This window comes from Phoca vitulina, unplaced genomic scaffold (genome assembly GCF_004348235.1).
Source record: "Phoca vitulina isolate PV1807 unplaced genomic scaffold, GSC_HSeal_1.0 scaffold71, whole genome shotgun sequence".
NCBI classification, from domain to species: Eukaryota; Metazoa; Chordata; class Mammalia; order Carnivora; family Phocidae; genus Phoca; species Phoca vitulina.
The window spans coordinates 8,411,834-8,438,089 of NW_022589774.1; the positions used below are offsets into that span (position 1 = coordinate 8,411,834).

Sequence of the window (26,256 nt, forward strand, 5' to 3'; positions counted from 1 at the left end):
CAGACAGTGTAGAAGGGCTGAGGGAGCTCTGAGCTTGGCTTGCCAGGGTGCTTGGGAGATTTGTGGTGTTCACAGACCCCAGATTCTTATCTCTTTGTATCTTATTTGTTCAAGTTGAGTAGAACACCCTAGCAGGAAAGGGGGTCAGGGAGAGGTTGAAGAAGTCCAATTTAGTATAAGGTTTATGTTGTTTTAAAGCATCTTCGAAGGACACCTTCCACCTTGGAGTTTTATCTTATTGATTGGTTGATTGTCTTATTCAAGACCAGGAATTTAGGCCAGAAGAACAAGGAGTTGAGACCTACTGTGAAGGGACTGTAGTTTATAATTGTCCCCAAGAAACTCAGGAAAATCTCAGAGTCTATACTACAGTCTGAAGTTAGAAACTCAGTAAGATTCTGCCTTCACCTCAGACTGTTCTGTGTGATCCAGTCTGTCATTTCCTGTGGGACTCAGGCGAGGGTAGAGAATGTGGCCTGCAGAAAGTGAGGGCCATGTGGAGGAGAGGCTCCATGTTCAGAGGAGGTTGGGAAGCACTGGGATGAGCTTGTGGTATGTGAGCTGTGAGGTGGAGAGAGGCCAGAGGCGGGAGGGAGCTTGAGAGAAAGAAGGACACAGTTTTCTGGGGGAAATAGAATTGAGTGTTTGTGGCTTCCTGGAGTCCTTCCAGATCATGCTAAACACCATGTGGTTTATCTCCTGCCCTCCAAATGTGTCTGCAGGTATTCTGGAAGGATTTGACCCCCCTCACCCATGTGGTGTGCAGGGCTGCCCAGCTGGTTATGAGTGCCGGGACTGGATTGGCCCCAATGATGGGATCACCCAGTTTGATAACATCCTTTTTGCTGTGCTGACTGTCTTCCAATGCATCACCATGGAAGGGTGGACCACCGTGCTGTACAATGTGAGTAGAGCTGGCAGGGGGCTGGAGCAAGAGGGAAGAACCCTGGAATGAGGCTTCTGGCATTGTTTGGGCTGGTTATTCTGGGGTAGGGGAGGGCTGTGTGTGTGTGTGTGTGTGTGTGTGTGTGTGCGCGCGCGCGTATGCGTGCACAGACTCAACTGTGAGAAGTCGTAACACTTCATATCCTCCTATCGTCTGGCCTCTTGCTGAGTGGAAGCACGCAGCTTCTTAGCAGAGTTAGGAAATTGCATCCCATTGGATGGGTGAGCAAAGCTAGTTAAATGAGATCAACTTAGTAGTGATAAAGTGTGTTTTATGGCACGTACAACACGATGGTGGGGTTGGGTAAGGGGTACTAAGAGGTATAGATTCCTTGGTTGCTGGATTCAAAGAGCTTACCATCGGGTTGGGAAGATATTACGGTCGTTCTCAACCCTGGCTGCAGATTAGAATCAGCTAGTAGCTTTAAACATTTACACCTCCTGGGCTCTACTCCAGACAAATTAAATAGGAATAGCTAGGGGTAAAGCCCTGTCATTGATTTTTTTTTAAAGCTTCCTAGCTGATTCTCAGATGCAGCTACTGTCAAGAACCACTGCATTACATGCACATAAGAAACATGCTTAATTGTAGGACTCACTAGGGATGCTTGTTACAATTTGGGTTCACAGGCCCCTTCTGTGCAGGTTTTGATTTTGTGTAGCTTTGAATAGTTTGTGGGCTATATACTTTTTACAAGTGCTACTGGTGGTTCATACGATCAGGCACGTTTGGAAGGTTCTGAGTTGGTGCACAAGACAAGGCTGTCTGACTGTCAGTCAGGGATGTTAGGGGATTCCGGCGTGGCTACACAGGTCAGACAGGGTGACCACTGAGGGATCTTCTGCCTCCCAGAGTCCAATTTTAAGAAGCTGTGGAAGGCATGGGCAGAATCCAAATTCTAAAATGACAGGCGTTGGGGAGGTGTGTGCTTTGATGCCCACCCTGAAGCAGATACTTTGGAATGATTGTGCCTCTTATTTTTACTTTCACAGGCTGCCTTTACCCTGAGGTCTCCTCTGTTTCCTTTAAACCTGGTTCTATCTGTAGAAAACTTAATGGGTGGGGCATGGGATAGCTTACACAAAGCAGTCTTTAGAAGGAGCTCTGGATATAATCTACACTGGAGGGAAAGGAAATGCTGTATCTCAGGAGAGACTCAACCAGACTGTAATGCCTGATGAGCCAGGATTTGTGTAAGGCCTACACAAGTAGGTGTTTTGTAAATGTTCATTACTAACCTGGATCCATTTCCATACGGGTGAGCAAGTCAGGCCTGAGCTTTGTGGAAAAGAGCCACAGGCTATTACGCTCAATCTCTAAAGGGCAGTGAAGAAGTCCCAAGGACCAGTTTATGTGCTGCAAGCCCAAGGGTTACTTGTGACCTAGACACACCTTGAGGACATTCTGAGATTCTCACCAGTTGTGGGGGATAGCAGGGGGGCGGGGAGGGAGGCAAGATTGATGAGGGTAGCTGCTCCATATTTGAAATGTCTTGAGGCCATGTCACTCAGATTAGCCAGGCGTCTCTGGAAATTACAGCACTGGCCCCACGGTGGCTGGTGTCATTCGTGGGGCTTTGCAAGTGATGTATTTCAATTATATGTGTAGACTCACTTAAGTGGTGTGATAAATGCATTGAAAGCCTGAAAGGAGAAGTGTTGCATTTGAACGTATGATCTGTTGGTCCTCCTGAGTCGGAGCTCTGATGGTGCTAAGACAAGTAGAAGCGCAGCTGAAAAATCACCCAGCATTTACATTAGTTCCTTTGTTCATTCAGTCATTCAACAAATATTAAGTGAGCATCTACTGTATGCCAAGCACTTCGCTAGATACTCGGGAAATATGGAAGGAAAAAGGTGCTTGCTCTCACGGTGCTCTTTTTAAATTCCCATTTCTCTCCAGTTCTCTCTCTGACATAGGTATAGAGGTCACACCGACTCAGGGATTTTGCCCTGTTCTCTGTTTTTGCTCCAGTGAGGAAGCAGGGAAGAGACGAGGTCAAGCTGCTGATCCTCTGAAACCTTTCATTGCATGGGCTTCCGAGGCCACAGACTCATACTCTCTCTGACTTCCAGTCTGTTGCTATTGAACTTCAGTTTACTGAAGGCCTCCTGCTACCCTCGTGGCTGAATGCAGCATTGAGGGAATTAGTTGAGCTGTAGGGCTGGTTTCTAAAACGTAGCTGGCTGCTCATGGGAAAGAATGAACTTCTGTCCACTTTGAAATGATGTCACTTTCTACAACATTGGATCTAGGGGCAGGGAGCCAGGAATCCATAGGTAGAGGTGATAGTTAGAGGTGGATAACTACACCTTGATTCAGAAGTTGGATGAAAAAGACGCTCATTTTTCAGCCAGTGGAACAAGGACAAAGTGTGGCTCCCTAGGAAGAAAGAGCCAGCCAAGGCTGGGCTCCAGGTAAGGAGGGAACTGGGGCATGAAGCATGACCCAGGCAGACTCTGTTACAGAGGCTGGATGCACATCCTGGAGTTAGGGTTGTCTGCTTCTGGAAGAGCAGGTTCAGAGAAGCCGATTCTTCATACTGTTGGGGATAGGGCTTGCATTATATGGTGGAGTTACATCGTAAATGCTTTAAATTACCCAAATTAAACCATTCAGCTTGGAGAGGAAGAGGGGGCCAGGGAGAGAGGAAAATAATTTAAATAGTACAGGCTAATTCATTTATCATTCCTTTCCCTGTTCCTATACCCATTGAAAGTGTGAGATGAGAGATGCCTAAGAAAGGTGATGGCTGAAAAATTGAGGATTTGCATAGCCAATTCAACAATTCCTGAGTATTTTTCTTCTTTTTCTTTTAACTCAGGACTTGGTAATGACAAAATTTTACATATATATTAGAACTGGTTGCACACCATGCAATTAACCATGAACAACTAGTAAATTCAGTGTTATAAATTCAGATATGCATATATGGATGTTTCTGCATAGAGAAAATCTCTCACTCTGCCATTATCACCACCATCCCAATAAGATGCAAATACAACTGTTGGTTTCCCTTCCTACTACGTATCCTGGGAACGCTCAATTCACCCAGCTGCTGTATTTCCTCACCCAGGCCACAAGGGCCGGGGGAGCTCCCATTTCCCAGCCCAGCGCCTCTTCTAGTCAATGGTGGCGACAAGGATGTATGATATCCTGGTGACAGTTGTGCTCGAACCAGGAGGAGAACCTTCAGGTTTACACAGTACACAGAAGCTCTCTCAAGCATGTGGACTTGGTGTTAACCTTTCTCTACACAATTTAAATGCTTCCCTCCTGTTTGCATCCCTTTTCTGCTACACAGATTCTCCCTCAGTGCCTCTTGTGACTTTGTTTGCTCTCCTATGGGTTACTTTTTCTCTTAATTTAAATTCAATTAGCCGACATATAGTACATCATTAGTTTGAGGTGTAGAGTTCAACAATTCATCAGCTGCGTGTAACATGCTCTGGGTTACTTTTAACTTCATTTGCATTTGGCTTTTCTCATTAGAATGCATTATTGTAAGGGGCAGGGAGGGTTCTCCTTGTGGGGGTGACCTGCAGTCCGGCTTGCTCAATGTAGGCTCTACCCAAATTTCAATTCTGCTTGGTCAAACTCCAGCATATTCTTGGCTTCCCTCCCTCTTGTGGTAGAAAGCATGCAAAGCAGTCTACAGTTCTGCAGGCTGCTTCTTCCTGTTTTGACTATCTCTCTGAAGGTCTCCTCAACTTGCAAATCCTCCCCTATTCTTGCTAGTTTAATTCATGTTATTTCTCCGACCCTGGATAGGTGTTCCTTCTTCAGTACAGTACATTTTGCCTGTGATCAGTGTGGTTCACTCCACAGATGTTACCGTGGCTCTCGTATTAACTTTCAACCCTGGTCCCCTGGACTGCATCTGGTTCTGAGAACTGGCTCTCTCCTGCTTCTGGTCTGTCTCATTTCCCTGGTGTTATTCTGGTTTGGTGTTATCTGCTGTTTGTGTTATCAGGTCTCTCATGCAGATTGCAGAGGTTCCCAGTCTCTGTCTGCGGTTACTCAAACCTCTTCTCTTAAAGTCCATCATTTTTCATCTGTGTTTCTGAGGCTTGAGCCATTTCTCTTCTCACTTGGTATTGATAAAGTCATGCAGGTGTGCAGATTTCTCTGAGGGGTGCCCTTTCTCCTGGTATGCCAGCTGGGTCTGTTATGACCGACAAGGGTGTTTTGTGCTGCTGTGGAGGAAGAGATGTTTACAGACGTTATGGCTTTTTGTATGAGGCAACTTGTAGTCTGGATGCTTTCTCAGTCTTCCTCACTTCTCGGTTCTTTGGTCTATAGCAGTGCCTGTGGCTCTGTTTTAAGGTGCCTTCTCTCAGATGCATATAGTCAATATTTGTTAAGTAGTCGACAGTTATTCACTTTTTGCTTTAAGATTTTGCTCAAGTGTGTTATGCCCAATGTTAAAAAATAAAATTCAACTGAGTAAATTTGAAGATCAAGTGGCTTTTTCAGTGATTCATGAATTGGGCAGTATCCCATCTAGCAAAAGAAAGGAGCTCCCAGGAGCTGTACAAAATGGAAGACTTTTATAGGCAGACAGGAGTGGAAAAAGGAAGTTTCTAACAAACAGTGGATTGTTTCAGGCAAGGTCACCTTCCTTTGGGGGAAAGGCAGGGCTCTTTCAGGCAGATTATCTCACTAGTGCTGATCAGGTAACTCCAGATGTACTAGTTAAAGGTTACCTTCCTGGGAGAGGCTGAAACTACAGTTAGATGTTAAGTCTTGTTTCCTGATGTGGGGTCAGCACCAGTGACTCTATCTGAGGCCTGTTGTTTGTTTGTTTGTTTGTTTCGTTCTTTCTTTCTTCTCCTCCTTCTTCTTCTCCTCCTCCTTCTTCTTTTTAACAGTTCCCCCCTTTTGATCAGAATCTCAGCTTTTCTTTCTTTTTCTTTCTTTTTCTTTCTTTCTTTCTTTCTCTTTCTTTCTTTCTTTCTTTCTTTCTTTCTTTTCTTTTTTCTTTCTTTTTCCCCTCCTCCTCCTCCTCCTCCTCCTTCTTTTTAACAGTTCCCCCCTTTTGATCAGAATCCCAGCTTAACTGAAAGATGTGATCAAAATTTAAGGCATTACTGCCTCTTGTACCGACTGCTCTGAAGTTCTCATAGCTTTTACTGATCCTCTATGTGATACTCACAGGTCGTGATAGGGTGTTTTTGTTTGTTTGTTTATTTGTTTCTGAATCTCTGTGGTATTCACAGGCCAAAACTTCAAGCCCACAGTTTTTTAGTCAGTCAATTTCTTCATTCCTTTTATGGCATTCCAGTCTTAGGGAGGTTATTAGCTTGGTGATTAATGGCTGTGAGCATGCATTTAAAGCTTTTGAGAGAATACAGTGTGCCAGGGAGACTACTACTATTATTATTATAAGTATCTAGAAGTGTACTTCAGAGCCATGGTTCCCAAGACCCAAATCAATCAAAATCCAATAAATCAAAGACCCTGTTGAAGGAGTCACTTTCTTAAGCCAATCCAGTGACCTTGTGGAGCTGTTTCAACTTTCCTAGTGTTAATCCAGGTACAGCAGGTGGTGCTGGCCACAGCACAGACAGCTCCTTGCTCAGCTAACACAGTCGAGGGCTGTCCTATTATCAAGAAGAACTTTGGCCAGGGGCGCCTGGGTGGCCCAGTCGTTAAGCGTCTGCCTTCGGCTCAGGTCATGATCCCAGGGTCCTGGGATCGAGCCCCGCATCTGGCTCCCTGCTCTGCAGGAAGCCTGCTTCTCCCTCTCCCACTCCCCCTGCTTGTGTTCCCTCTCTCGCTGTCTCTCTCTCCCTGTCAAATAAATGAATAAAATCTTTAACCAAAAAAAAAAAAAAAAAAGAATAATAATAAGAAGAGGAACTTTGGCCAGAGAGTCTAAGGACCTCTTTTGGACAGCTGTTGTTTTACCAACAGATTTCTGTAATGCTTTCAAGAGTTAAGGAGAGTTTCTGGATCAGAGCCTCATTTGTATTCACTCCCAACCAGGGAAGTAGAAACCTGACAAAGGAAGCAAATCCTGAATCATGAAACACTTTCTGATAGGTCTTTTCTAACTCAATGTTGTATATTCAGGGGAATTGACCAATGAAGTAGCACAATCTATTTGTGAAAAGGTAGGGATGCAGTTAGCCTAAGAGGCATTCCTCAGTTATATGCTGGCCATTTAGGGATTTATAGGCCCAAGAGTGATAATCACTACAGACAAAGATAAATTCCGTTGGGGCACAAACCACCCCCATTAAGGAGGCACTGTTAGTGGACAAATCAGAGTTTTTTAAGACAAATCTAGTAGTCTGAAAGGTCTTAGCAATGGCCTAGGAGATACAGATGATGGCATTATCTTTCCAGACCAATGCCAGAGCAAAGGAAAGAAAGACGAGGGTTTTTTTTATTGTTACGTTAATCACCATACATTACATCATTAGTTTTTTTTTTTTTTAAAGATTTTATTTATTTATTTATTGGAGAGCGAGCGAGAGAGAAACAGCATGAGAGAGGAGAGGGTCAGAGGGAGAAGCAGGCTCCCCGCTGAGCCGAGAGCCCAATGTGGGACTCGATCCCAGGACCCTGGGATCATGACCTGAGCCGAAGGCAGTCGCTTAACCAACTGAGCCACCCAGGCGCCCTACATCATTAGTTTTTGATGTAGTGTTCCATGATTCATTGTTTGTGCATAACACCCAGTGCTCCATGCAGAACGTGCCCTCTTTAATACCCATCACCAGGCTAACCCATCCTCCCACCCCCCTCCCCTCTAGAACCCTCAGTTTGTTTTTCAGAGTCCATCGTCTCTCATGGTTCCTCTCCCCCTCCGATTTCCCCCCCTTCATTCTTCCCCTCCTGCTATCTTCTTCTTCTTTTTTTTTTTTCTTAACATATATTGCATTATTTGTTTCAGAGGTGCAGGTCTGTGATGCAGCAGTCTTGCACAATTCACAGTGCTCATCATAGCACGTACCCTCCCCAGTGTCTATCACCCAGCCACCCCATCCCTCCCACCCCACCCCACCCCCCACCCCAGCAAGAAAGAAGAGTTTTATGTTTAAAGTATGAATTCTTGATCCAGCATCTTGGGTGGAAGCAGTCTACTTTGATATCAGCTACTTGTCTTTCTCATCAATCTGATTTTGAGGTCTCCAGCTGATGTACAGGACCATGTGTTGGGTGGAGCCTTCTTTAGGTGTGAGATATATATCCAAGTTTCAAATCTCTGAAGTTTGGCTGTGTGGTGAGGAGGATCTGGTATAATGCCTTCCAAGGATATTCAAGGGCAGTCTCTGTTCTTAGTGATTCTGAACCAGAAAGGAACTAATTGGAAACATTAGTTTGGAGAGTTGTAGCCAGATATTTGAGGAAACTAGAACAATTCAGAATCCAGTCCAGTTTATAGGTATAGAACAAAACCTCAAAGACAATTAACAGGACTAGAATCTAATACCTACAAAGGTGCAAACATAATTTTTCTCTCTACAATCACTCCCATTCTTTTAACCAAAGATAATCATAGTAATACTCATTTATTTGCATTAAACATGGCCTGATTATTTACATAAATGCAGCAAAAATAGTGATTGACTATATAAGTCAATCCTGCTTTGCTGGAACTTTTCTTAGGGAATCTCAGACTGAACTCTAAAAAATTCTTTGAGAGGGCGCCTGGGTGGCTCAGTCGTTGGGCATCTGCCTTCGGCTCTGATCATGATCCCAGGGTCCTGGGATCGAGCCCCGCATCGGGCTCCCTACTCAGCGGGAGGCCTGCTTCTCCCTCTCCCACTCCCCCTGCTTGTGTTCCCTCTCTTGCTGTGTCTCTCTCTGTCAAATAAATAAATAAAATCTTAAAAATAAAATAAAATAAAAAATTCTTTGAGGACAGGAAGCTAAGGCAAGGACTTGCCATAGATTTTGCCTATAATACCTATATTTTGGCTGAATTCCTCTCTTCTCAAGGTCCCTCAAAATATCTTCATGTTTCTGGGTCTACTAGGCAGTGACCTTCTTTCCTTACTGGGTAAGGCTGCCAGAAACCTTATAAGCAAGGTATCAGATGATCTTTCCAAGTAGTTACTTAAGCTGTCTGGTCATATCTGAGTCTATACACATCTTTGTCAAATATGATATTCCAGTCAAACCTTTGGTAATACTGCCAATGATCTCATTGTGTTCTATTACAGGGAGAATGGATTCTTGTTGAACTTAGGCACATAACTAATTATATTGCCATGGAAAGAATACTAAAGAGTTTCTGATTTCTGGAGGAATTGGGTAGGGAGAAAAAGTAAATGTTTCATCTTTGTTTACAAAGATGGACTTTACCAAGCTGCTATAAGTCATGGATAGCTTAAGAAAAGGTTTTTTATATCTAGAAAAACAAAACATTAAAGAACTAGCAATGTTGCAAACAAAAAGTCATAAAAAATTATAATTACCCCCCTTAGTTTATTCAGTTCCATGTAGTTAATACTTGTTCTGCTTGAATCCAGTTCTTTCATTAGTCCTGGAAAGTCTTACCCAGTTCAGTTTTATTATCTTAAAGTTATCAGAACCTGTGCTTGCCAAAGTCCTTCCTATGACTCTCCCTGAAGATGAAACACTTTGTGGAACATCTTTGCAAAAGCATCTGAGTAAAACAATAACTGCCTATAAATGACAAAAGACAAGCAGTGCTCATTGTTAAAGATCTGATAAGAGTCTGTCATAATGGAATTGACAAAGAAATTTGGTTATTTCTGTGACACACAGCATTTTAAAATTATGGCTGATAGCATTATATAGCAGGACATATCAGATTTCTAGGAATTTCATACAATTTCTAGAACACTAATAAGATTTTCCTATACAAATACGACGTAAAGACTTAGTATTACTTCCTTTTTTTTTTTTTTAAAGATTTTATTTATTTATTTGACAGAGAGAGAGAGCACAAGCAGGGGGAGTGGGAGAGGGATAAGTAGGCTCCCTGCCAAGCAGGGAGCCCGATGCGGGGCTCTATCCCAGGACCCTGGGATCACGACCTGAGCTGAAGGCAGATGCTTAACCAACTGAGCCACCTAGATGCCCCTTAGTATTACTTCTTATTTGACAATGCTTCCTAGGAATTTAACATATCAAATAAGCCTAATTAGCTTTTAATAAGGAAAGAAATCGATCTTTTGAGATGTTCCAGGGACCCTCAGAAAAATCCCAAAGATAGTTCTAAGGCAAAAAGGCTTTATTTAGGATTTAATTTTGGGAAGTTTGTCAAAAATATCAAAGGTTTTAAAACACTTAGTCAAGTTGGATTATAAGTCATTGTGAAACAATACTTATTTATATATTTAACAATAGTGACAATTAGAGATTTTGTAGGCAAATATAGAAAGTTAAGTAGTTGGAAAAAAAAAACTTGGCTTTTTAAATAGAGAAGCCTCAGTTTTCTTTAAGTAATCAATGACCTGACATGTTATAAAGATAAATGAAGCATGGCAAATTATTTTGGTAAGACACAAAATCTTTGCTGTTCAGGCAGATTACTTAAAAATAAACTTTTCAGTGTCTTATCAAGAGCAGACCAATAGTCCAATAAAACTTTGTTCTTTTAACAGAGAGAAAACCAAATTCTAATTTCGCACCAGCTTACTTTTGATATTAAAACACATTCACTTAATTAAATTCATTCCAATCTTAGCAAGGCCTGACCATGCATAAAATTCTTTTCCAAAGATTTCTGTCCTTAGTGACTTTAATTATATATGTTAGAATTTTTAACTCTCAAAAATCTTACCTTTTAGTAAGAATAAACAGTTATGAGCTGTCTTTTACACTAGCATTCTGTGGATTGGCAGACTTTTTATAATTTCTAGAAACACATGCTTTCTCATAGTAAATTTTTCAGCATAGCACAAAACTAACAGACCCAAATAGCTTTAGTTCTCTGTAAAAGGAAGCCAAAAGTGGATAAACTTACATTCAGTAATTAATGTTTCCAGTATTTTATCTTATTTGGAAATGATCCAGATATATAAAGATTATCCATCATTTAATTTAACTTGGCAAAACTTTAAGGTTTCAGGTTACCGAAAAGATTTGGGGAAACTATTAAAAACATCTTAAGACTTTTTATCCCACTTACATCTATTTAATTCACTTGTTCTCAACAATTATGTTTAGAACACTTAGAAAATTTCATCGTATGAAGTTATTTTTTTCTTGTTGACAAATTTTGTAACAGAGATAATATGAATTTGTTTGACTAGTAAACCCAGGTAGAATAAAAGTTGTATGTTGGCATTATTTTTAATTTTGATAACTTTAAAGATAATGTTTATTTTAATTAAACTAATAAACTTAAACTAGTGTTTAATTACTAAAGATTATCTGAGATCATGGGAACCTGAAAGGCATTTGGGTTAGTTTTCATTATAATTCTAAGAATTTTATGAATGCGTGATTCATATAAGCACTTAATTATCTTTGGGCCAACTAAATAGAGCTCTTTTACAAATTGATTTTGGTAATACCAAATCAAATACCAATATCCAGAGATAGAAAATTATCATACATGTACAACACATATATGTAGGTACACATAAATAGACAGACACAAAAAAACCTTCTGCCTTCCATTTAAAAATTTTAGCCATGAATCAAGTAGTTATAAAAGAGATTGGATCCAAAATATCTTTCTGGCAGGTGGAATAATTTAAGATTACTAAGTCAGATGGCTAATGCTTTTTGTTAATATTTGTGGAGAAGACACTTAAGATTTTTATTTGCCTAAGTTTTAAAATAAACTTTCCCCTTTCTGTTTTTTTTTTTTTGGTAATTACCTCCCTGAAGTTTGCATTTCAAAGAGATGGCCTAGATAAAAGTTCTTGAAGAAGACCAGGTAGGAAGGACACTTGTACCTCAAAGGTATAGGGAAAGAATTCACAAAGGACTTTTGTTTCCTAAGGCCAAAATTTTTATAACACTTATAAGCCTTTTGAGATGAATATGAAAGGACTGACACACCTACCCACCTATGTTGGAATGTTTTTCTTTCCCTCTACAAACATTTACTTTAGGGGAGAGGGCCTAAAAAATATTGCTGTTAGGCCCTGAGTATCAGCTTCCAATTTGGCCCAATTTCTGATCATAGGGTTATTAATTCCTTTTAAATATCTTATCAGGTTTCAGCAAACAGTAAATACGTCTGGCAGTATTAAACAATGTCATAGACCCAAGAGGTGTCCTCAAAGAGGATGCAAAAGATATTATCTTCACAAGATTTAGAGCAACTTCCAAAGATAGCCAAAGGAAGGAACTGATAACCTGCATGTCCCTGGCAGGCAGAAAGCCAAGCCAAGTTCTTAGGAGGTAGAACAAGACAAGAAGGCAGTCATCCTTAAGGATCAATAACCAATAAGTCTGGATTTGGAAAGGAAGAGACAGTGAAATTTTATTCTCCTTTTCAGCTAGGCCCTACAGACAGAGGTCTGAGAGAGCTGACTCTGGTAAGAATTTTTACGCTGTTCTGCAAGTTTTTTGCCAGTTTTCCTAGGATTTCCTCTGTCAGCTCCAATACCTTGCAGAATTTGACAAGATTTTTCATTAATTTTAATTTAGGTTCTCTTAGCTATTTAAGAGAATAACATAGCAGTTTACCAGAAAATTCCTCAGAGTCCCGTCAACCTTGGGAGGGACCCATGGGGGGCCCTCCTTCAAGAGTACATGAGGATATCTATAAGACCACTAACTTGGCAGACTTGTGTTTATGGTCTTGTAGCCTCTTCAGAGTGGAAAGGCAATTCAGATGGAGGATTATTAGACTGCGAATACTCAGGTAAAAGGAGGATAGAGGGGGGCAGGTCTTATTTTAGTTACCTCTTGTGTCTTTAATTTTTCATTAGCCTTTGCAATGAATTTTTTAATGAAGCAATTTTAGAATCTTGAAGCCTTTGGAATCTTTTGCATAGCAATTAAAATAGGTCTACAGTCTGTTTAATTCAGGAACCCTTACTTTCAAGTGCACTTCTTAAATGAACGATCTTGCCTAATTGGAATGTTCCCCATAATGGCCATTGTAATTCTAGGTGGTCTTTAGTAAGATTTTGCCATTTTTGTAGCTATTTATATTCTGGAACCATAGTTCTTAGATATAAAATAAACAAGTGTGCTGGAAAGTGGCATATTCAACTCTTTGGAATTTAACGATACCATTTTTATTATTTATTTATTCGTTTATTTTTAAGCTAAGCCTTTGGGCCTCTTGGAGCCAAACTAATTCCTAAAAGGATATACTACTGGGTTGGGGATTGTGTTGTGTTTCACAGTGTACCTCATTGCACAGAGATTTTCTAGAGGTTGGCAGATTACCTTGTGTCTACCTAACGTGTCCCATGATGAGCTTACCTAAATAAGAGTTGTTGGGTTATGTGCTAAGTACTCCCAACAGCTTTTAAATGCTTCACCTATCACCACCAATTCTGCAGCTGCTTCTAAGATTCCCATTAGCAATAGACTTTGTCTACACAAAGTAAGACAAACAAACATGTGTGCTCTAATATCCTGGCAGTAACTAAGAGATGTTTCTGCATCATGGCCAAGAGAAGGCCTGTGCACACTACCACCAATTCCCACCATGAAAGGATTGGGGAAGGGACTGAACTAGAAGACCTCAACAAGTGGGGACTGCAGACTGGGAGATCCACATAAATGGGGAGCTGTGAACGGCCACTGTCAGTTCTCATGCAGATCATGGTATAAAATCAAGGGCTGGGAGTTTCCACCAATTAAATGAGAATTGCAGTCTGAACTATCAGTAGTTCCCAACACGGAAATGACTCAAAAGCTAATTAGATCTGGAGCTTGATGCAAAGCTATCAGCACTCCGAACCAGGGGGTGCACTTACCCACAGCCCTCAGAAATGGTGAGAAAGAGAACTCAAAAGGGTTTGCAGGCACCATGCCTGTGTTTCTTGTTGTCCCTGAAACCCTCAGAAGTTCATTGCCTTATCACTGCTACCAAATCTGTTAACAAAATTCAGCTAAGTAAATTTGAAGATCAAATTGGCTTTATTCAATGAATCATGAATCAAGCAGTATCCTGTCTAGTAAACAGAAAGAAGCCCCAAGTTGCTGTACAAAATAGAAGACTTTTATAGGCAGAAGGGAGCAGAAAAAAAGTTTCTAACAAAGAGTGGATTGTTTCAGGCAAGGTCACCTTCCTTTTGGGAAGGGCAGGGCTCTGTCAAGCAGATTACCTCATTAGTGTTGATCAGGTAATTTCAAATGTTCTGGTTAAAGGTTACATGAAACTACAACGAGAACAGATGTTAAGCTTTGTTTGCTGCTGTGGGTCTCAGCACAAGTGACTCCACGTGGGGCATGTTGCTTCTTTCTTTCTTTCCTTCTTTTTTTAAACACCAAGCACATTGAAAGAATATCACCATATCCAAGGGTTGATGAAAAACTGCCATTCTCCAGCTTCCTAAAGTTTCTCTGATTTTATGGGATCTACAGAGAATGTTTTGGTTCGAGGGTCCATGAGACTAGGAAAATGCATCTAACTCATATTTGCTTTGGTCTTCCCCCACCACCTGCCCTACATGCCCTGGGAACAGAACCTACTCAAAACTCATTTGACAACACGTGGGCAGGAGCCTGCCATCATCTGGGGATGCTAGAGTGAGAAGGTTCACCAGCTGACCTAGGATCAGGTGTATAGTTGATAAAAGTTGCAGATGCCTGTATCCAGGATCAGTCATGTTCTGGAATAGGTTGTCTGTTTGTTTTTTCCACTATGTCCCTGTCTGCACTGTCCTGTTCCCACATTCTTGTAGGAGTCTGGGACCTTGTAATACAGATGACACTTGGAATCTGATACTCGTGTCGTTCACCTGTGACTTGTCTTATCCATAGAGAGGTTGATAAATGGATGCTAGAAGTTAGTCTGTCTCCTTTTTTGCTAAGGCTAGAAGCAGGGTGTGTGTGCTTAAAAGGAACTATAAATCCTTATTCCTTCTAATTCTGCCCAGGCACTTTGGCTGGGCACATTGCCTACCAGGCTCTTCAAGGACGGGAGAGAGCAGAGGGAGCAGAAAACTATTTCCTGAACTCAAAGCAAAGTCTTCTAAACCTCCACCTTTTCTCTATTTGCATTTTCTCTGTTTACATTCATAGATTCATTCATTAACCCATTTATGCAAAAATATGCTAGAACTGTTCTGGATGTTGGGGATACAGCAGAGAATAAAACATGAAAAAGTCCCTGCCCTCATGGAGCTTACATTCTATTGGGAAATACGTGCAGAATAAATAACTAAAACATACGGTGTATCTGATAGTGATAGGTGCTGTGGAGAAAAATAAAGTGGGGAAGGAGGAAGTTGATTGTAATTTTAAATGGAGATGTCAGGGAGGACCATGTTGAGGAGTTGGCATTTGCTCAAGGACCTGGAGCAGGTGACGGAGTGAGCTTGGGAAAAGTGTCGCAGGGAGATGGGATAGATAGCAGCTACAGAGATGCTGACATGGGCAGGTTCTGGGTATATCTGAAGAACAGCAAAGAGGCCAGTGGGTTGGAGCGTAGTGAGTGAGGGGTAAAGTACAAGATCATCGGGTCAGGAGGAGACACAATAGCCAGCCAGATGGTGTGGAGCCTTGTAGGCCATTGTAAATACTCTGGTTGGTACTCTGAGCAAGAGGGAAATGATAGGAGGATTTGGGGGAGAAGAAGGATATGACCTGAGTTTTGTTTTAAAAGGATTGTTCCAGGGCGCCTGGGTGGCTCAGTTGGTTAAGCGACTGCCTTCGGCTCAGGTCATGATCCTGGAGTCCCTGGATCGAGTCCCGCATCGGGCTCCCTGCTCGGCAGGGAGCCTGCTTCTCCCTCTGACCCTCCCCCCTCTCATGTGCTCTCTCTCTCATTCTCTCTGTCTCAAATAAATAAATAAAATCTTTAAAAAAAAAAAAAAAAAAGGATTGTTCCAGCTGCTTTGCTGAGAACAGACTATAAAGGAGCAAGGCCAGAAGCAGGGAGATAAGAGGGACTGCAGTGATCTAAGACAAGGATGATGGAGGCTTGGGCCAGGGAGGTAGCAGTGGAGGAGGTGAAAGTAGTTGGATTTAGGCCGTGGTATTTTCTAGTGGACTGGATGTATGAGGAAAGACAATCATAAAAGTGGAGTTGACGTTCACTAACTTCGGGGAAGACTGTAGGTGAAGTAGGTTGGGAGGAAAGTTAAGAATTGAGTTTGCACATGAAGTGAGACTTTGTGATGCTTATTTGACATGCAAGTATAAGAGGGGTTTGGATAAATGAATTCAGGGCTGGAGGTATAAAGTTGGGAGTTTTTAGTGTATAGATGGTATCTGGATCACAAGACTGGATAAGCCTCTCTGACTATAGGCTACAGAGAAGAGGTTCCAGAACTGAGTTCCCATGTTAAGATGCTGATGAGTTGAGGAGGTAACAGCAAAAAGACTAAGAAGGAGCAGAGGGGAGGAAAGATGGAAATCAGGCCAGTTGAGAGAATGTTTTGGGCAAGAGGAAGGGAAGGAGACCAGTTGAACCAAATACTGCTCATGGATCAAGATGAGGGCTGGGGCAGTTTGAGTGGAGTGGGAAGTGTGAAAGCGTGATTGGAGAAGGCTGAAGAGAAGATTGGAAACAGTGAGTAGAGACCCTTGTGTGGAGTTTTGTTTGGAAGGGAAGCAGAGACGATAGGACAGGTGGAAGAAATCCCATTTATTTGCTGGTGAGAACGATCCAGTCACGATAAAAATCATTGCTGGTGTGGGAGAGGGAGGACTGTTGGTGGAATGTCCTACCACAGGGGAGAGAATGGGCTCAGGGCACAGGTGGGCGGTTCTACTGGGCTCATGCTCCGATGGTTCATCCACAGCCCTAGAAGGGAAGACTCAAGGCTTCCATGTGGGTAGATGAGGTGACAGAAGCTTGTGGAAATTCTATTGCTTTTGTTTTCTTAATGAAATAAGAAGTCAGGTCATCAGCAGAGGGTGGGAGGAGGAAAGGGTTGGAGGAGAAGACAGTCTTCTAGGAAAGTCAGGGGAGTGAATAGAGTGGGGATCTGATGATGGGCAGCATCCAGGACCCACTTGGGGTTAGTGGTGATGAGGTTAAAATGAGACAAATGAACCTGTGTATTTTCCTCCGGCCCCATTCAGTCACTGAGGTTCAGGCAGGAAGTGATAGAGAGCTGGCTTTTACCTGGGTACTTTTGCCAGGTGAGTAAAATAAAATGAGAAGGTCAAGAGAGTGATCTTAGCATGGCCATGGAATTTGAGCTAGGTAGGGAGGAAAGAGGTGGGGGAGAGACTGAAAGGGGACCAGAATAATGGATTATAGAATAATGGGATATATATAAAATATAAATTCAGATGTGATTTAAAATGTTACTCTTCAATCTGCTGGACATATTCAGTCAGTTGCGAAACCTGTCTCATTGCACAGAGGAAGTAGGAAGTGAGTTTTGAAACCAAATGTTCTGATTTCTAATTTGGTGCTCTGCCCCCAGTAGAGAGAGAATGAGTGTGTGCATGCTTGTGTGAGTGAGGTGTATGTGTGCCCGTGTGCAGGGCAAGCTGTGACTAGAAGTTTCCGCACATCTCCGGTGCCCTCTGACTTGACTCCTGGGTCCTGCTTCTGCCCAATTCAGAACATTGACTTGGGGGGAGTTTTGAGGGCCCCAAACCACAGGACCTCCCACCTTCCTCACTAGCATTGTATTCTGAAATCTTGTTTTCCTCCTCAGAGTGTGTGTATCTAACTCTTTTTTAAAACATTATGTTTGCTGCTGCTGCTGATGCCTTTGGCATCCTGTTCACCACGCTAATTGCTCGTGCTCCCTCTAAACCCTGCAGTGCCTTCCTCCTGCACCCTGCCCGCTGGGCTGGAGGCTGGGGTCTGCAGTGCTCCACTCTCTGGCTCCCTCCATGGGAAGAAGCTGTGATTTTCTTTCTCCCTCATGGTTGCATTTTCCCATCCATTGTTGCCTCCATCCTGAAATTGTCCCTATTCTTTCATATCCATCTTGCTTTCTCAATAATCTATCAAACCAGAGATGCCAGTGTTTGGGGTTTATTCCAAATACTCCAAGTTTGCCTCCTGATTGAGTGCCTAAATTTCACACCATGCACCAGGCCAGCTTCCAGATCTTTTGTTTGTACAGAGCCATTAGGCTGGCTCATGGTTTCTTTCCTTTCTTTTAGCCTGCTCTAATATACAGCTTAATTTCTGATCCAAGGCCAGAGGCCTCAGGTGCCTGGTGGTCATGCAGCCTTAGGCTATGATCTCTCCTTTCCGAGGCAACACTAAGCCTTCGCACTAAGGGGCAGAAATTAACTCAGGGTGGTGCGTTGTTGGCTCAGTGGCTGTTTCAGGGGCTTTCCACTGGATCATTCTGGAGCCCAAATCCTTATGAAATCTCAGCCAAACAAGGATGGCACAAGGGCCAGTCTCTGGTACACTGGATAAACCAAGAGGTAGCTATTATTTTTTTCCTTATCATTCACTGGAAAAGTATTTTTGGGAGGGTAGAATGGGGTGCAAAGTAGGAGATACTGAATGAAAAGCCTTCAGCCTGTCTCCCTCACTAGATGGATTTCCAGAAGGTCATGCTTTATTCAGTATTTGTCCCACATAACGTGATTGGCACACAGCGGGCTCTCAGGAAAACAATTAATTTATTGCTCTGAGTCTAAAAGACGTGATCAGTGATGTGCATGGAAACACACACATTCTTGTAACAACAGGGCCAGTGGAATTTAGTGAATGGTTGGGACCTACCTAAGCAAAGGTGTGGGGGAGGCTTGAGGAGGGCGTGGCTCACTTACCGGGAGCTTCAGGGAGCCTGTGTAGACTGAGCCTATTGTCAGCGAGGGCCAGTGAACTCAAGGGGAGCCAGTGATACTGAACTGCAGCCGTTGGACAGGCTGCTGGATGAAGAAATCAGAGCTACTCAAAGTAGATGAGGGGCATCACTTGCCTACTGGGCACTTAGAAGCTAGTTTACATTTTTGCTTTCTTTCAGGGATAGCACTCAGAAACTGACTTTTAAATTGCGGGGTGCCGAGGGAGAACTAACTTTCTCTTAAGGACCCTTTCCTTGGCCCTTCCTCACTTCATGTCTGTTAAAAACGATCCACTGAGGTGTACATACCTTTGCCTTCTTCGAGTCCTATTTTGCAGATCTCAACTTTACTTTTTCTCAGTGTTGCAGCTGATGCTTTTCCTGTTGACCTATACTCCTGCCCTCAAGTACACCTCGGTTCCCTCCCAAAGAGAGGGAAGGCCCGAACAAAAGCCTCTTTCCTTCAAGGTGCTAGGCATCATGAGGCCCCATTTTACACTTTGGGGGACTCTTTTTTTTTTTTTAAAGTAGGGTCCATGCCCAGTGTGGAGCCCAACATAGGGCTTGAACTCACCACCTTGAGATCAAGACCTGAGCTGAGATCAAGAGTCGGACGCTTAACCAAATGAGCCACCCAGGTACCCCTGAGGAACTCTTTTTAAAGGGACTCCTCTTTCTACTCCCTTCCTCCCCTTACCATTGGCTCCCATTATCTGTCTACCAGAGAAAACAAAGGATTCCCTGTACTCATGGAGAAGGAAGAGTAGTAGAATTAGTCATAAGAAATACGTTTTATATTTGACTAGTTAGTTTTGGTTTATCATCTGCATATGAATATGTCTGATCTTCTGGGAAATTACAACACTTGCAATAAAATGAAGAAGCCACAGTGATGAGAGCAGCCTTAGCAGACCTGGGATGATCTTTTGATTTTTATCCCTACCAGCTTCTCTTAATTTCCTTCCTCTTGAGAAGCAGCAGGCTAAGGCTGAGGCCTTCACCTTAGGAGTAGGCCAGTCACAGTAGCCGGTGATGGTTAGAGAAGATGAGGGCTGTTGGCATTTCTATCCTCCTGAGGGCACTTTGCCAGGTGCCTCTTTGCCCTGCCCTTTGCCCTCTGGACTAGGGACTTATCAGCTGAGATCTGTAGACAGACTTTGGTGGCTTCTACAAAATGGTTTCAATTTTTTTTTTTAAGACTTTATTTATTTGACAGAAACAGCATGAGCGGTGGGGGGAAAGGCAGAGGGAGAAGCAGACTCCCCGCTGAGCAGGGGTGGAACCATGACCTGAGCCAAAGGCAGATGCTTAACCAACTGAGCCACCCAGGCACCCCTCAAATTTTGTTTTTAAAGTACATTTTTTAACTACTACATTTCCTTGAATCGAAGATGCATACCATTGGTTATAAGAGCTACTAAAAACTTAATAACAGCTTTTCATGCTGGAGGAGGAGGAGGACATTCTGTATGTTACATCTTCATATATTTTGAGTTCCAAAACCTTCAACTGTGAAGAAAGGTGTATTAGAGTTGAGGAGGTAGGAAATAATGAAAAGAAAAAAAAAACTAATTTAAAAAGTCACACATCATCAGTGCATTCTAGACCAAATTTTCATACTTGGAGACCACCCGTGGTCATCCTGGTATAATTCCGTTTTGTGCAGACCTTGGAATAAAGCTTTCTGTGCCATCTTCTGCATTCGTTTGAACTTTGTGTAAATGTGCTGTTGATTAGAAAGCTTGTATTCTGTGTTAGCCTTTTTAAAAAATTCAGGCCTGAGCTTGTTTGCTTATATAAAATGATATAAGTGAGCACCCTTCTTACTTTTCTGTGTGATTCAGGATTTTCTCCATACTGTGAAGCTAAAACAAAATACAGAAATACACTGGATGCCAGTGCTGATTCAAGACTGCACCTGTCATCTGTGGCCCTGACTTCGAATTTGTATCTTGCTAAACACCATCTCATTTCTTTGAGTGATTGATTCCTTATTGAATACATGGTTTGTATCATACATAGATTAAATAGATAAAATGCTTTTATGTCAAAAGGTGTCCTTTTTGGATAAGTTTTCCACGCTGATGTTCTGATGAAGATCTTGTTTGGGAAAAAAAAAAGATTTCTGATGCTGGAGGTGGTGTAACAGTGGTTAGGAAGCTTGGTCCCACCTTTATGCTGCCTGTGGGATTTGGGCAACTTTACTTAATCTCTGTGCCTTAGTTTCCTTCTCTGCTAAGTGAGGGTAATTACGGTACCCACCTCATGGAGTTGGGAGAATTGAGATCAGGTGGAGAAAGCCCTTGGCACTTGCCTGGCCCCTAGGAAGCACTCTGGTGATACACTGTTACTCAGAACATCTTGTGACAGCCACTGACAGGGAGTAGACAGGCAGATCATCATCTCTTGCTTCCTGTTGTGCAGCTCCGCTCCTTCCTGTCCCTCAGCCTAGCAACTTTGTACCTTCCATGAGCCTCTTGGCCCATCTTCCACCCATGTTTTTCCTCCAAGATGTTGGTGCCATCTCCTCCAGAGAGCCTTCTCTGACTATCCCTGAGACATTCAGAGGAGAGGGGCTCTTTCCTCTGAGCTGTCTCCCCCAGACCTAAATATGAGTAGCATTTAATTGGCGCTTTTTCCAGATTCCCCTATTTTGACTTGTCTTTTACGTGTCTCTGTCCCTTTTCCCTATCGGAATATCCTTCTGTCTTCTGGCATCAATCACAGGTCCCCAAACATGGTTAAATATTCAGTAAGTGTCCACTGGTGGACTGATTTCACAGAGCCCGTGTGAACCCACCGAGGGTGCCGCGGCTGCCAGACTGCCTGGGCTTTCCGCGCATGCGGTCTGGGTTCCGTGCTCGGTGAGGTGAGTGAGCACCGTCGGGAGGGCAGGGCTAACGCTCCGCAGTGGGCTGGCACCACTCCTACTGTCTGCTCTTCCTGCCTCCCTCCAGCTCAGCTCCTTGCTCCCTTCCCCAGTGGCAGGTAGAGGAAAAAAAGTAGAGAAAAGTAGGGGGACGGTAATTTGAGTGTTTACAGAGGGTTTGCATGTAATTAGCAGTTTATTTCCATGACACAGGTGGCATCCTGGCTTGGAACCTGGCTCTGAAATGCTCTTAAAGAGACCCATACCTCGGCAGTCTGAGAGATGCGTAGGTTTTGGAACATAACAAAGAAAAAGGATGCCCTGCCTTTTGTGATGAAATGTGACCAAGAACAGCCCCTACATTGAAGACACCTTGCACACACACACACACACACTTTTGTTTCTTGAATTAGTTTCCATTACTGAATCCATCTTTGACCTGAACCTTTTACAAGCTTCATTTTTTTACTTCCGTGAAAATCAGCTTGGGATTTGATAGGTAACTGAGAGTAGGGACACGGCCCCTGGGTCCCCTCCTGCCAGGAGCCCTGTGATTGCAGGCAAAACACTTACCTCTCTTTTTAAGTGTTGAGTAGATGAATAAATAAATGTCTCATTAGTCTTCTCTTTAGTAATATGGGGGTATGGGCGCCTGGGTGGCTCAGTCAGTTAAGTGTCTGCCTTCGGCTCAGATCATGATCCCGGAGTCCAGGAATGAGCCTTGCATTGGGCTCCCTGCTCAGTGGGGAGTCTGCTTTCCCTCTGCCCCTCACCCCACTCCTGTTCTCTCTCTCTCACGGTGCGTGTGCTATCTCCTTCAAATAACTAAATAAAATCTTAAAAAAGTTAAAAAGGGGGTAATACCACCTGATGTTCCTACCTCAAAAGAGTCCTGTAGCAATGACATGAGATAAAATATAGAAAAGTACTTTGAAAAATACTTTGCCAGAGGAGTGCTCTTCTCATGACTTTTTGCTTGTATGAGCTGTGCACTTATAAACTCAGTTATGCTAAGTGAGACAATTGTATTTTATTTTATTTTTTTGCTTATTTAAAGGGAGTGTCTGGTTGTTTCAAGGCCATGTAAGGTGCATTTTCCCATCATGTTTTCTCTTCCTTTGCATCTGGTTGCTGGTTAAGTCTCTGCTCTGTGTACTGGGTGCTCTCCTGTCCTGCATTTTGGCTTAGAAATATGGTGTGTATTGAAAACCATACCTGCATTTGGTGAAAAATGGTTTCTGAATACATTTAAAGCATTCATGTTGGTTCTTGCTAACTTGTATAACCTCTGAATAATGGGGAAATGCTGATGTGGCACGGCTACCAAATTCTAATGTGCTTCAGGATTTTTGACACTTTGTAAGTATAGGGCAGGCCTGAACTTGACCCACAGCGGTGTTTCTGAATGGTCCAGGGCTGAGCCCTTGGTAAAGTTCTCACCAGTCTGGCAAAATGAGATGATAATGGCAGTATAGTTTTTCATGAAACTAAACTTGTTCAACTTGAATTTGAATTTAAAAATTTTAAATGTTAATGGATTTTCTTGGCAAAATAAAACATTGACCCTATTGCAAGCCCATATTCTTTTGTTTTTGTTTTGTGAAAATTCTCTGAACTGTGAAAGGTAGAAAAACAATGGCAATATAGATTTTATCTATATCATCGGTTAATCTATTAATATAATTATATTGATATAAATAATTTACTGTGAATGCACAGTATTGCTATTATAGCAGCTTGGTACTTAAGTTTTCTTTTCTATTCTAGTGACACTGAGCTTTTTACTTTAATTTTAACAGAACTTAGTAGTTCTTTTAGCGATCTGACATCGCTAAAGAATGAATATCTTAGAAAACCAGTTAGGCTGGTATGTCGAATGCCATAAGGAATAAGGTAGTATTAGACATTGGACTGTGCTCAGGAGGCCTGGGTCCAATTCCAGGTTTTGTTTCTTATCAACTCCCTGCTCCCCTCAGTCATGATTTAGGAAAGTCACATGACCTCAAGGAGACTCATTTTACTCTTCTGTTTAATCGTAATACCAATTCAGTCCTTAGTTCATATTATGGATGTAAGAATTAAGTAAGAATGTGTGTGTGAAAGTACTTTGTGCACCAAGATTTGCTTTATAAATTTAAGGTATTGTTAAAATACTTTAAGGTTATGAAGAGTTATGTTAGAAGGATTTCCACTATTGGGCTTTACAATGCAGATTTTTCACATATCATCTTTAAATGTGTTTTGACAGATATGGTCAATGGGATTCTTTGGAATAAAGGTAGAATATATATTCAAAATATTGTTAGCATCTTTCTCTTTCCTATGTGCACACTACATCATAATACCATGACCTTTTTCAGCTGTTTCCTTGATGATGTAAAACAAAGCTGCCACTCCCTAAGTAATTTGTATAAAAACAGCAAATTTCTAGATGAAACAAAAAAGAAAGGGAGCGTGAGAACATGTGACTCCATCTTTATCCGAATGATTGTGGTGCACCCCCCCGCCTTCCTTTATGGGCGCTGCTAGCTGCAACTGGCTTGTTGAACCAGAGAGCCTGCCCTTAATGATTTGGCAGGACGAGGCAGGACTCCAAGGGCAACAGGCACATGCCCACCCAGGTGATCACGCCTCCTTCACCACCAGTCATGGGGACTTTCCAGTTCTTGGTAGCCCCTGCCCCCTAAACACAGGTGGGGCTAGGGTCGTCAATGAGGCTGGCACATTGTTGTCACATGCTTCCCTTTCTCCTGGGGTTTTCATTCAGGGCTCTCTCTCTCAGCTTCCTCACCATCCTCAGATCTGCCACTCTCCTGCCTCTGTGACGGGTTCCTCTTCCTTAGCAGGTTGCACGGGAGGAGCATGATGCACCCTCAGGGAGCATGCCACCTGAGCAAGTAGGGAAGGAAGAGCAGAGAGGCACCCACCCAGGGCTGCCTGAGTCATCGGGATCATTCTCCCCAAAGAGGTGGGCACCCATAGCTCCTGTCCTCCTGGGATTAGAAACTCCGTCGCCTCCTTGAGCCAGAGGTTTTGGTCTGCCCTCTAGGACCTGAGTCTCCCTGGGCACACGAACCTTGCCTGCCACCCTGCGCTGCTAGAAGCAGCTGTGACTCTCGGCGCGCCGGGCCTGGCAAGGGTTACCGCGGAGAGTAATTGCCCGCGTTTAGTCTGTGTGTGCATGTGTGTGACAGAGTGACAGGGAGGGCGCGGGCCTCTCCTTTGTGCCCAAGTTATTTATTGCATTTGTCTTACGACTTCCATTTAAAGCTAAATAAACTGCGAAGTAGGTTATTTAAACTGGATCTCGGGTGCCTTTAGCAAGTGGGGAAGTGGGCGGTGAGGAGGGAGAGAGACAGGAGGTTGGGCAGAGGAGATTCAGAGGGGCCGGAGAAACGTAATGTGGCTTTTTCCCTGCCTCTGGGGGGGGGGGTGAGGCAGGGGTGCCGCAGCTCCTGCCATACAGAGCCCCTCTGCCGGAGGGTCCTGAAGAGCATTCTGTCTCAGGCACTTGGGAAGGCGCTTCCGGTGGACTTGACCTGATTTATGACTTATAAATAAAACTAAGGCCCTGCCTAGCACTGCAGACGGCACAAAGTCTGCAGTGAGCTTCCCCACCTGGGAAGGTAGGTTTCCACCTGACATGATCGTACCTGGATCCCCTGCGCGCCCTGGCTTTGTGCAGCCTGCCACAGGGCAGATGCGTGAGGCAGAAAGAATGTCCTCAGAGTATATTATAGTTGCTGGATCCAAAGGATTTGGGGGTCTTGTCTCCACTGAGTAGCACGTTTCCCTCCCCACTCCCCTGCATGTGCCTGTGTGTGTGTGCATATTCAGGCTCACACTCCCTGCAGGCCTGGGTAGCTCTTTGTCATTTCAAGAGACTCTTGGTCCATCAAAATCACTCATGAATTCTCTTTTGTAGAGATCTGATAAAGGGTCTTTCTTGAGTACCAGAAGTACTGTACATAATTCATAACATGAAGCAAGATGAAGTAGAAAGAGCAAGAAAAGATAATAACTGGGGAATGAAAAGTTTTAAGCTTTGTTACAAGCTGGAAGAATGAGTCAGCAGCACATATGTCTTGAGGGAGAGCTTTGCACAAGGCTGGTTTTGGGGTGGGGGCATAGGTGTCCGAAAAAAGAGGAAGAAGGATGCCAAGGAGGAGTTGGAAGTAGGGGGTGGGAGGAGATGGGTTGAGGGGCAGAGGGAGGCGAGGGGCAGATTGTGAGGGGGGTGACCTCTCACTCTGCCTTGCCTCCTCCCCTCCCCTCAAAGGAAGGAAATATCCTGGGGCCTTCATCATCTCCCCGTCTCTCATTTCTCTCCTGGTTTAATTAAATTCCTGTTCTAATTTGGAAGAGCCTGCAGATCCCTTTCTGCTGTGGCAACCAATCTCTTTTATGAGACCCACCCTGGCACTCAGAAGAGCCATGACCTCCATGCGGTCTTGGATCCTCTGTGGCTTTTGAAGTCATGGTCAATTCAGTAAGCAGAAGCTGGCGTGAGGGGAGAAATGGAGTATCTTGCTCTTGTCCATCATCTTGCTTCCCATTGGCTTCGGTCTGCCACTTCCCCTTCTATCACCCGGAGTCAAGCCTCTCCT

General features: G+C 43.2%; 1 protein-coding gene across 5 annotated transcripts in view; it reads left to right on the top strand.

Moving 5' to 3' along the window:
* The window catches only part of CACNA1E (calcium voltage-gated channel subunit alpha1 E), a 493,636-nt gene that overhangs the window by 276,474 nt on the left and 190,906 nt on the right, over positions 1-26,256 (top strand). For all 5 annotated transcript variants that reach the window (XM_032393033.1, XM_032393035.1, XM_032393036.1 and 2 more), the window contains one exon: positions 723-904. In XM_032393033.1, the coding sequence (XP_032248924.1) occupies positions 723-904 (182 nt within the window). The remainder of the gene's footprint in view (positions 1-722; positions 905-26,256) is intronic.